General features: G+C 42.8%; 1 protein-coding gene across 1 annotated transcript in view; it reads right to left on the bottom strand.

Moving 5' to 3' along the window:
- Window positions 1–13057, bottom strand: part of gpr158a (G protein-coupled receptor 158a) — a 108594-nt gene that overhangs the window by 46019 nt on the left and 49518 nt on the right. Inside the window, exons 4-6 of the mRNA XM_038997243.1 lie at window positions 8599–8701; window positions 5272–5498; window positions 1–22 (exon numbers count right to left, since the gene is read on the bottom strand). The exon at window positions 1–22 is cut by the window's left edge and continues 47 nt beyond it. Of these exons, the coding sequence (XP_038853171.1) occupies window positions 1–22; window positions 5272–5498; window positions 8599–8701 (352 nt within the window). The remainder of the gene's footprint in view (window positions 23–5271; window positions 5499–8598; window positions 8702–13057) is intronic.

Here is a 13057-nt window from a genome sequence, read left to right on the forward strand (position 1 = left end):
CTACCCCAGAGGCTCTGATACTCTGGAACACAGGAGACAGAAACAACATTTAATAAAGGTTTAATTCGAATAATGCTAAAACTACGTATTAGTAGGAGCCAAGACGACCTGAATGAAGCCTACTTTCATAGCTACTTTATTGAGGAAAAATGTACTCACTATGACTGTGATATGTGGTTAAGGTGAATGGACTTATTTTAAGTCGCTCAATAAGAGTGTCTGCTAAATGACTAAAATGTAAATGTACTAGTGCATTCGTAGACAAACAAAATAAATAACAGCTGTATCCTAAGCCTTATCAAACCTCATCAAATAAATGTTTGCCCCACAGAACTAGAACATTCTACGTTTTTCTATGGTTTTCCATTTCATGGATATTTCCAGGCTCCTCTTACAGTACATCAGACATTCAGCCATGCATTCTTTTACAGTAAACGGTGCTTGAGGATGCTTTCAAGGGGCAATGGACAGCTGTGCCATCGGTTTGCAAACATACAGTATAAGTGCCTATACACAGCTTACTGCTCTTGAACCTTGAGCAAATGATAGTGCTGCTACCACGCATAGAGTGGCAACAGAAGTAAAGTCCCTTTTGGAGGATAAATGATGATTACATACAGGGACAATCAATATGACATACCTCCAAATTCTAGAAGTTGTATTAGTGAGAAAAGACATTGTTCGTCTCAACCCTATTAGAGCTAACTCATCCCAAGGTGTGTGTGATCCAGTAAGGAGATGTTCTCCTGTCAGTGAATCTGTCAACCTACATCCTAATCCAGAGATTTCTCACGCTCAAGACAAAGTCCTAAATGAAGCCAATTAATTGACAGAACCCAACTGAGGGCTTAGGTGTTGTGCTCCAATCCAGAAAGCTAATGCGATTATAGAGCCAAAAGTTCCACAGCCAAAAGTTCACCAGGCTATGATTAATGTACTGGTTCAGGACTATACGGCTCTACTATAAAAAGTAAATGTCATGTTGTAGATGTAGAACAGCGAAGTTGCCTTTAATACTGTCAAATCTAAGTAATGGCCTTGCCATATTTTGCCAGTATCAAATCAAATCAAATGTTATTAGTCACATGCGCCGAATACAACAGGTGTAGACCTTACAGTGAAATGCCTACTTACGAGCCCCTAACCAACAACTCAGTTAACAAAAAAATATATGGATAAGAATAAGAAATAAAAGTAGCAAGTAAAAGAGCAGCATTAAAACAATAATAGCGAGACTATATACGGGGGGTACCGGTACAGAGTCAATGTGCGGGGGCACTGGTTAGTTGAGGAAATATGTACATGTAGGTAGAGTTATTAAAATGACTATGCATAGATGATAACAACAGAGAGTAGCAGCTGTGCAAAAAGAGGGGGGGGGGGGGGGAGGGGGGGGCAATCCAAATAGTCTGGGCAGCCATTTGATTAGATGTTCAGGAGTCTAATAGCTTGGGGGAAGAAGCTGTTTAGAAGCCTCTTGGACCTAGACTTGGCGCTCCGGTACCACTTGCCGTGCGGTAGCAAAGGGAACAGTCTATGAGTAGGGTGGCTGGAGTCTTTGACACTTTTTAGGGTCTTCCTCTGACACCACCTGGTATAGAGGTCCTGGATGCCAGGAAGCTTGGCCCCAGTGATGTACTGGGCCATTTGCACTACACTCTGTAGTGCCTTGCAGTCAGAGGCTGAGCAGTTGCCATACCAGGCAGTGATGCAACCAGTCAGGATGCTCTAGATGGTGCAGCTGTAGAACCTTTTGAGGATCTGAGGATCCATGCCAAATCTTTTCAGTCTCCTGAGGGGGAATAGGTTTTGTCGTGCCCTCTTCATGACTGTCTTGGTGTGTTTGGACCATGTTAGTTTGTTAGTGACGTGGTGGAGCTCTCAACCTGCTCCACCACAGCCCCGTCAATGAGAATGGGGGCGTGCTCTGTCCTCTTTTTCCTGTAGTCCACAATCATCTCCTTTGTCTTGATCACGTTGAGGGAGAGGTTGTTGTCCTGGCACCACACGGCCAGGTCTCTGACCTCCTCCCTATAGGCTGTCTCGTCGTTGTTGGTAATCAGAACTACCATCATTGTGTCATCGGCAAATTATTGATGATGTTGGAGTCGTGCCTGGCCGTCATGAGTGAACAGGGAGTACAAGAGGGGACTGAGCACGCACCCCTGAGGGGCCCCTATGTTGAGGATGAGCGTGGCGGATGTGTTGTTACCTACCCTTACCACCTGTGGGCGGCCCGTCAGGAAGTCCAGGATCCAGTTGCAGAGGGAGGTGTTTAGTCCCAGGGTCCTTAGCTTATTGATGAGCTTAGAGGGCACTATGATGTTAAATGCTGAGCTGTAGTCAATGAATAGCATTCTCACATAGGTGCTCCTTTTGTCCAGGTGAGAAAGGGCAGTGTGGAGTGCAATAGAGATTGCATCATCTGTGTATCTTTTGGGGCGGTATGCAAATTGGAGTGGGTCTAGGGTTTCTGGGACAATGGTGTTGTTGTGAGCCATGACCAGCCTTTCGAAACACTTCATGGCTACTGACGTGAGTGCTACGGGTCGGTAGTAATTTAGGCACGTTACTTTAGTGTTCTTGGGCACAGGCACTATGGTGGCCTGCTTAAAATATGTTGATATTACAGACTCAGACAGGGAGAGATTGAAAATGTCAGTGAAGACACTTGCCAGTTGGTCATCGCATGCTCGCAGTACACGTCCTGGTAATCCGTCTGGCCCTGCGGGCTTGTGAATGTTGACCTGTTTAATGGTCTTATTCACATCGGCTGCAGAGACCGCGATCACACAGTCTTCCAGAACAGCTGGTGCTCTCATGCATGTTTCAGTGTTATTTGCCTCGAAACGAGCATAGAAGTAGTTTAGCTCGTCTGGTAGGCTTGTGTCACTGGGCAGCTCTCAACTGTGCTTCCCTTTATAGTCTGTAATGGTTTGCAAGCCCTGCCACATCCAACGAGCGTCAGAGCCGGTGTAGTATGATTCGATCTTAGTCCTGTATTGACGCTTTACATGTTTGATGGTTCGTCGCAGGGCATAGCGGGATTTCTATTAATCTTCCGGGTTAGATTCCCGCTCCTTGAAAGCGGCAGCTCTAGCCTTTAGCTCAGTGCGGATATTGCCTGTAATCCATGGCTTCTGGTTGTGGTATGTACATACAGTCACTGTGGGGATGACGTCATCGATGCACTTATTGATGAAGCCAATGACTGATGTGGTGTAGTCCTCAATGCCATCGGAGGAATCCCGCAACATATTTCAGTCTGTGCTAGCAAAACAGTTCTGTAGCTTAGCATCTGCTTCATCTGACCACTTTTTTATTCATCTAGTCACTGGTGCTTCCGGCTTTTATTTTTACTTGTAAGCAGGAATCAGGAGGATAGAATTATCGTCAGATTTGCCAAATGGAGGGCGAGGGAGAGCTTTGTACGCGTCTCTGTATGTGGAGTTAAAGGTGGTCTAGAGATTTTTCCTCTGGTTGCACATCTAACATGCTGATAGAAATTTGGTCAAACGGATTTAAGTTTCCCTGCATTAAAGTCCCCGGCTACTAGGAGCGCCGCCTCTGGGTGAGCATTTTCTTGTTTGCTTATGGCGGAATACAGCTCATTCAATGCTGTCTTAGTGCCAGCCTCTTACTGTGGTGGTATGTAGACAGCTATGGAAAATACAGATGAAAACTCTCTAGGTAGGTATTGTGGTCTACACAATTCTTGTACACACATTCTTGAGGATTCCACATCCATGGCAAGGAGGTTTCGTGAATTTTTTACTTGTATCAAAGAATATCACTGTACCCAAGATTATTCTTTCTCAGAGATGTTATTATTTTCCTGTTAGAAGCCTGGGGGATTTGGAGAGTGTGTGGGCATTGGAGAAGCTAGGCAGATCTATTTATAAGCCCATAGCATCGAGGACAGCCATGGAGAAACTGAATCTTGTTAAGAGAAATCAGATCCCTCCACGTACCAACTCAGTAGCCTTGTGGTTAGAGTGTCTGCCCTGAGATTGAACGGTTTCGGGTTCGATCCCTAGTCAAGTCATACCAAAGACTCTAAAAATGGGACATAATACCCTGCTTGGCACTCAGCATTAAGGAGATGGATCGGCCCTACGAAAGTCTAGCATCCTGTCCAGGGGGTGTACTTGTACAAGCTGCCTCATGCTAAAAAAAATAGGTAATAGGCTCCTACCCTTTAAGCTGTTCTGGCTCTGACAAGACTTACTTACCAGTGAGGCCTAGACTAAACCCTTGTCTTAGACGCAACATAGTTATTATCATCTACCTAAGGTATGCACCTACAGCACTGTTCTCAATTTCATTGTACTAACATTCTCCCTTCATAACATATGCTGAACATCAGGGCCCATATTCTTAATGCTTGCTGAGTGCTGATCTGATCAGTTTTCCCTTTAAGATCATAATGAATAAGATAATGTCGACAGGGTGGACCTGTTCCTAGATCAGCACTCCTACTCTGAAACATCTCATGGATAGAAGCCCAGCTCTATAGTGAACTTCCCAAAACGTTGTAGCTAAGATCCTCTCATAGAGTCTAAGAGTGAGACATTTGGTTGGCAAGGGACGACGCTGATCTTAGTGCCACGAATGTCTTGGAAAACTCACTCCAGTTCAGTTGAAACTAAAGACACAACTTTTGAACTGGTGCAAATGCCAACTAAACGTGTCAATCGGCATTAAAGCTTAGAGTTGGAACCTTAGTTCTGCCATCAATGTGCCAAACTGTACCAGATTGTGTGTGCCAATGAATCATGTATAATCAGATGGAGTCAATTATTATTTGTGGTGCTCTGAACTGTCAGAAGAGGTATCCCCATGAATAATACACTAGTTGAATGTTCCTGAGCTACCCATGGCCATATGGTCAAAACACATACAATCTATACAGTAAAATATACAGCAAATATCATTCTGTTCAAAAAGTACAGTACAGTGTGTGCCCCTGGTCTCATTCAGGTTCAAGAACAAAGAAAAGGAAAAGGATAAGATAGACCCAGTCATCCATTAATGAATAAAACAATGTAGGCTAATAGGATAGAATAACATGTATCAAGTCATCCATGAACAAATCAACATAGATCTACATCTACATCAACATAGATGACGAATTAGGATGGAAAATAACATGAATAACATGTATTAAGTCATGAACTATATGTCAATATATCATATATCAATGTAATAGATGATGAATAGTGATTATGATCAACGTAAAAGGGAATGAATGACGGCTGAATAGTGCCTCACCTTGTTCCTGCGGAAGTGGTAGATGATCACCATGCTGACAAAGTCCACCAGCATACACAGGACCTGGAAGGAGAGCACGGCCATGCGCAGGGCGCTGTCGCTTCGAGCAACACAGGGCGTGTCATCCTTGCAGTAGGCACAGCCCTCCTGACAGGGCAGGCAGTCGCTGGACGACCCCTCGGCCAGGTTAGGACTCCCGTCTGATGCTTTTCCCTTTCTGCCCCAACCTGTGACAGAAAGATTTCTTAAAGATTTTTTACCTGGGTCATAAAAACAATTTCCAATAAAATGGCACTTCAACACTCACCTAAATTAGGTACTTTGTAGTACTTTATGGTAGCTTTATTTGGTAAATTACTTAGTGCTATTCTTTAGCTCCTTTGTAGCAATTAGAGGGAGCTAGACTCCTCATGTCAACGTAACCTTTCACCCTGTTCAAGTGGCTCTCCTTAAACGTGTTAAACATAGGCCCTTCTCTCTGATTATGGCTGATCCTCCTGTGGTTTCCTGTAGGTCTCTACGTGGGTGTTCGAACACCATCTGTGCCAGGCCTTTATATCTCTAATATCTTCTCTGGCTTCGGCATCATCATCATCATCATCATCATATCATCTCACCTCCATTTATTGGAATTTCACAGCTATTTTTTAAAGATAAGACCCAGCATGTGCATAAATTGCACCCTATTCGCTACATTGTGCACTACTTTTGACCAAATCCCGGGCCCTGGTCAAAAGTAGTGCACTCTAAAGGAATAGGGTGCCATTGATTAACTTCCACATCTTCGATCATTGATGACATCCTTTTCAGTGTGTAAAAAAGGATTTATGTTGTGTACCATTGTATATAACAAGGAGGGGTGGCATACTGTTTGTTGTAATATAGTGTTTCTGTCAGCAGTACATACACCTACACCTGACATTGCTAAAGCCATAGCTAAGTAACGGACACATTAAACGTCGCTGAATGTTTGATTGGCTGTATGAATGAGGGCATAGAAACACATCTTGTTTATAATGTTGAATTCATATTGATTCTAAATGACTCACTCGGCTCTTGTGTTAAAGGTCCAATGCAGCCATTTTTATCTCAATATCAAATCATTTCTGGGTAATAATTAAATACCTTGCTGAGAATGTTTTCAATTAAAATGGTCAAAAAGAAACAAAAATAGCTTCTTAGCAAAGAGCAATTTCTCAAGAAAGAATATTGCTAGGACTGTCTGGGAGTGGTCTGAGTGATAAGGGGAACACTGAAAACTAGCTGTTATTGGCAGAGAGGTTTGGAACTCTCTTTCTTATTGGTCTAATAATGATGTCCCCAGGCAGGCCAAAACTCCATCCGAACCAAAACATGAAAAAAATTGAGGGAGTTTTTCAAACAGCATTTACACTAAAAAGGCATTATCATAATTTTCACAATTATTATTATTATTATTATAGTATTATTAAAATATTATTCCAACCTCATAGTATGGACATATATATATAAAACACAGGAAATCAAGTTTTTGACTGCACTGGGCCTTTAAGTAAACAGCCTTTTTAAAATTATGACAGTATCCTCTGTAAAAAAATAAAAATAGGTGCAGTGAAATGTGTTGTTTTACAGGGTCAGCCATAGCAGTACGGTGCCTCTGGAGCTAGGGTTAAGTGCCTTGCTCAAGGGCACATTGACTGACTTTTCACCTTGTTGGCTCAGGTCTTCGAACCAGCAACCTTTCGGTTAATGACCCAACGCTCTAAACGCTAGGCTACCTGCCACCCTATGACGGAGTGAAAGCCTGGAGGATGAAACCTAAGCTCTCTCTGGTGTCTGTACTGCACCTAAACATCAAAGCATATGTGTGAACATGAAAAGTCAACACAGTTTCCCTGGTTCAACGCTTGGCATATCATACCAGGACTCCGCAGAGAATACTCATGGCTAAAGCACAGAGAAATGTGCAAGGCTCATGTTATTTCTACATGGACAAATTCAGGGGACATGGGAAATGCTGGTGGGCTCAGATAATTGTCTCAAGAGGGGTGTCGATGGAGAGAGCGAGAAACCCTTTAGTGATGCCAGTTTGGCAGCGATATTGGGTAAAACTCCAACCATTTCTCCCATTTACTGGGACTTTGCTCTTAACCAAAGACTATTTTAGAAATCTATGACTCTGCACATCCTTGATCTCCTGAAAATACCTACTTATCTCCCATTGGGTTGATGGTATGACTCATAGCTGTCTCTCATTTGGCTCATTGCTTCTCCTGTTGACTCAGTTTCTCACAGTCTGAAAGCGAACCTAATTTCATTGGAAGCTAAAGCTATGGAAATGTAAGGAATCGAAAAGGAAAGGTGAACAGTGGCGGTTTCCTCTACAAATAGTGTTGAGGAAGGAGAATGTTCACTTTGAGATTAAGACAACAGTTGTTGTTGGCCCGGTGGTGGGCAAAACTTCTGAAGAACATGTCTGTAAGGCACGTGCCTCTGTTTGCTCTAATCAAATTACCCCCCCCCTGCACATAAACGCACATCTACGCACACACGCACAGACACATCCACCCCTCTCTGAATGAGAGAGAGCTTAACTTCGTGGTGGGAGCTCTTGCTGTGCTGTCATATGCAAAAAGGGACGAGTGTGGGTAAGGATGGAGGGATAAAGGGAGGGAGGGAGGGATGGAGGGGGGAACTGATGCAGACACAGAGAGACATGCAGAGGTCTGGGTGGGATGAGAGGAGACTGAGGGAGAGAGCTGGGAGGAGAACACAGGAGTGTGAGTGGGCTTCAAGCCCGACCAACCGAATACCACAGGGGCTTCATGTCTGCAAGGGCCTATTCTAATTAACACAATGGAGGGAAGGAAGGAGGGTCACAAAATGACGATTCCACTGTATCTTGTTCCTTAAATAAAGGATTATAAAGGACCACATGGTGCCAACACCAGGCGGGGTTTAAGATAATGTCGTCATAACAACGGTAATGTCGTCGTAAACAACGGTAATGTCGTCATAGCAACAGTAATGCTAATGCTACTAACACTACTGAACATGTCGCGAGAGAGCGTTCAAAGGGTCAGACAGCTACATCTGCTAAATTCCTCTTCCTGATTAGGAGCCATCATATGCGACTGGAAGGAACAACAGAAAGAAGAAGAACTTGAATACATTTGCATGGTCAACACATCACCGACTTGCAGCTGCTACGAATGAGGATCATATTTTGTCCGAGTTTTTGAGGACCATGATTCGCCTTCATTCCTCACCATGCTCCCATCCCAAGTGATGTCACACATCGCAGAGCATGTTTGCAACATGTTGGCAAATATCAGTAATGTTACTTACTTTTGAAGCCATTGACCGCCACTCTGTTGGGGTGGTAGAAGCCTCTCTTGCACTGGCATTTGTATTTGTCGAGCACAAACCCATGGCCTCGGATAGACATGCACTGTGGATAGAAAAAAGGACAATACAGTATTTGGCATCTACTGTAGGTACAGGTGTCAATATATGTTGAATAAAATGGACAATATATGGATTTACTGTATATGTGTTCATCTTGAGAAGCAGTTGCTCTCAATGGTAATTCTATTTACATTTAAAAAACATATGTCAAAGAATCGCACTCAATTCTCTCAGCAATTAACCAATGAAAACACTTACAACAGTGAGCACAAACCTCCAAAGCCTCGTCTTAATCAATGAACATAATGGGAAAACCAGTGAAATGCTCCATATTAAATTAGGCGAGGCTGTTTCATTTGATTGAGCTGATAGGAAACAGAGAGAGGCCTGTTAGAGAGAGCTCCAGAGGAGCGTCAAGGGGCATCCTTGGCAGACTTTTCTCGGCATTTGCCAAATTACAAGATGTAATTAATATCTAAATTAAGAACAGGCGTATTTGCAAGGATTAAAAGAGAACTATTAATTCTATGTCTCGGGGGACCTGATTCCATCTTCCATTCCGCTTCTAAAACATCTGGGTCACAGTGAGACAAAATTGTATTTTCTTTTAAGAGTACCGTCTCATTTTCAAACTGAAACAAGATTTTATTTTCTCAGCCCAGATTATTAATATAACTTCAGTTGAGAATCCCAGGATAACAAGAGGGACCCAGACGAAGTATTGGACTCCACCAGACACTTAACATGATGTGAAGTGTTGAAGTGTTGGTGACCTGTGGTTCAAGGCCAATGGCAGTGGCACCGTCTACTCTAAATGAAGCAGCGGCTATTGTGACTGGACTTTGCATTAAGAGGTCGCTATTTCTGGCTGTCTCTCAAGGAGCTCTGAGCCGGGCCATCTGCATTTACAAATCTGAAAACAGTCAACCAGGCCCTCAGACAAATCCTTTGAGACTCTCCTTCCCGACCATCTGCAATCGCAAGGTAATTACAGAGTTACCGCTCAATGGACGCTCTTCTCAGACAAAGCACTGATGTCACCAAGCCACCTAAATCAGCACTACACAGCTTATTTAAACAGAAATATTCAGCAGTATGGTGGCATAGTGGTCCTTGATTCAAGCCCTGCCCGAGATATTTTGTTTATTTTTAATTGAACCTTTATTTAACTAGGCAAATCAGTTAAGAACAAGTTCTTGTTTACAATGACAGCCTACCAGGGAACAGTGGGTTAACTGCCTTGTTCAGGGGCAGAACAACAGATTTTTACCCTGTCAGCTCTGGGATTCAATCCAGCAACCTTTCAGTTACTGGCCCAATGCTCTAACCACTAGGCAACCTGCCATCCCAGCTGGCTATCTGCCGCCCCAGTAATATGGTGTCAGAAGTGGGATGTGCATTCAAATCAAATTGGTCATATAGGGTACAATGAGATGCCCTTTACATGGCGTCAAATCCTAACTTCAGTGCAGCGGCATACCCAGTTTGATCTCAGGCCTACCCAGAAAATGTCCCAGAAATTATTCAATATAAATTGTGTTATAATTTATTACATTTTTAAAAGAAACGCATGTGAGATTTATTTTCTATGGGTAATTTTGTTATAATGTAACAAAGAAATAGTCCGCGACAATCAAGTTTTCTTCCGACTATTGGTTACATTTAAAATAAATTCATACCGTAGTTTGCCTCAACAACCTGCCAACGTCACATGGCTAAACTTTGTAGTGCATAAGCTAGCAAGCTCTACAACGCTAGCTTACTCAAATTGACTCACCAGCTAAAGGTCATTTAGTAGTTCTAGCAATGGCAAACCAAATGTCGATCGCTAGGTTTTTCAAAAAAGGAAAAGGAGTGAGGAAAAGGAGTGTGTGCCAGAAAATAATTTGGATCGATCTACCGATAGCTTCCAGAATGAGACATTAACAGGTGGCGCCATGATAGAAACAACCGCAATCGCCATCACAACCGCCAATGCCACGTTGAGCCAGGCATGCTTGCCTACCCCACGGCTTCCTCTCGTTCTTGATGCTGCGGGCGGGGGTGAACCTTCAGTAGGTCCACCGACATATTTGTTTGCCGTTGATGAAGGTGGTATGCCCGTCCACCAAAGCTAGCAAAGTTCCCTTCAAGTATGATAAATGGCAAATCACGCTGCTTCTCTTCAAGGTGGTATGACCAGTTCGTGTGTAACGAGTATAGTAAAGCAAAATATGGAATTTATTGTAAGTTTTGTAGGCACTTTCCTGGGGCAAATGTCGAATTCAGATTTATACAAGATTTAAAAATGTAAAAACTGGAAACTCACAAGAAATGCTTGCTGCAAACACGAGAATAGCAAATGACATGCTAGTGCCCTGGCAAAATGTTCATCCTACAAGGCGACCCATGGGCCTAGAAGTCGTGGGACTGTGTTGAACCAAATACATGGTGATGCAAACATGGATTTTATAGAAAGAAACCGTGCACATATTAAAGTGGTCATAGATATGGTTCTAATGTGTGCAAAGCAGGATATTCCACTCAGAGGGCATAGAGAAACCCAAGAGGCAGTCAACAAAGGTAACTTTTTAGAAATCTTCAATTTCATCTCAGAGTATGACTCAGAAATACAAAACAGGCTTAATGAGCTACCACACAATGCCACGCTTATGAGCCCCGAAATTCAGAACGAGTTGCTGGAGTGTGCAGCATCACTGTTACTGTGGAGGATAAAAGATGAAGTTCATTCTGCACCTTCCACGTGTTTTGCCATACTAGCAGATGAATATAAAGATCAATCTAAACGAGAACTTATTGCTGTGTGCATCCGATACATTCATGCTGGAATGATTAAAGAAAGAGCTGTTGGGTTTATGGAAACTGCTGATTTGTCTGCACAAGGAATGTCTCTGAAAATACTTGGAAGTGTTGCAACCCCTGGAGTTGGATCCCACTCTGTGTGTGGGTTTTTGTTTCGATGGCGCATCAGTCATGTCAGGGAACAGAGGAGGGGTACATGTCCTACTAAAGCAAACATTTAAGCAAGCGGTATATGTGCATTGCAACTCCCACCGTCTGAATTCGGTTCTGTGCACCGCAGCAAACGTCTCGGAACACATCAGTACTTTTTTTAGATACGGTAAATCAGCTACACACATTTATGAGTGGATCCCACAGACATGCTGGACTCATAGAAGTACAGAAAAAGTTGCATCCCGAAAGACCATGCATCGAGTTAGAAAGATCCACGGGTGTACGGTGGAGTTCAAAATCAGTGTCTGTGAGTAAAGTGCTGTTACTGCTAGATGTCATTTTAGAGGTTCTTGCAGAGTTTTCAGAGGCTTGTGGACAAACCAAATTAGAAGCCGATGCCCTCCTACAACAAATCCAGAACAACAAGTGTTTATTCCTTATTCCTGTTACAAAGCTCTACATTATCTGTGACGGACTGTATTGGTTTAATTGAAATCCTTTTCTACGTTCAGAGATAACTCAGGAGGAGACTTCGATAAAATTCTCAAGCTAACTGAAGAGATGATGGTTAAGCATGATATTAGTAATTGGGATGTGAGTGCATCACAGCAGCGAAAACTGCCTGTACAATTCGCAGACAAGTGTAGTCACAACTTCATTAGGGAAAACAACAATATTCTAGACAGACAGATTACTGAGTTGAACTCAAGATTTCAACAAGACACATACGGGATCATGCAAGCGGCAGCCTCCTTTTCCAAAGAATCCCAAACCTGCGGCTTTAAAGAGCAGCTGAAGACCACATGCGATCATTCTGCAATATCAATTGAGGATGCTGAATTCACTGTTTTTATTCAGCAGTTGAGTTGCAAAAGTAACATGGGAAAGAGTGACTTTTCCTCCATAATGAGTGTACTTGACAGCTGCCCTGATGATGTTTTCCCTAATATAAACTCTGTTAAGGATCATTGTCACACTTCCAATGTCATCATGCAGTGTGGAGAGACTTTTCTCAACAACAACAACTAGGATAAAAAAATTGTCTTCCCACATCAATGACAAACGCCTGGCTGAACCACTTCAGTTTGCTGTCTTTTGAGAGTGAATTTACAGATACATTGGATTATGATGAAATCATCACCATATTCAACTCAAAACCTCACCGTTTGCGCCTTGTGATGTAGGTCACACCTTATGATACGTCTACTAAAGGTAAGGTACCATTTTATAGTACTACTGCCCGCCGTGGTATAAATTGTAACATCAAATATAGGCTTGTAAACCCATTGAGATTAAAGTGCGTCTGAAGATGAGTTTTGTGTTGTTGGCAAGTTGGCAACTGGTCTAAAGTTACTGTCTTATTTTAATATGCTGGGATAGGTCATTATTTGTATATGTAACGAGGCTGCTCCAAGTACCATGCACTAGTATAAAATTATTGTAT

The sequence above is a fragment of the Salvelinus namaycush genome, chromosome 7 (assembly GCF_016432855.1).
Source record: "Salvelinus namaycush isolate Seneca chromosome 7, SaNama_1.0, whole genome shotgun sequence".
Lineage (NCBI taxonomy): Eukaryota > Metazoa > Chordata > Actinopteri > Salmoniformes > Salmonidae > Salvelinus > Salvelinus namaycush.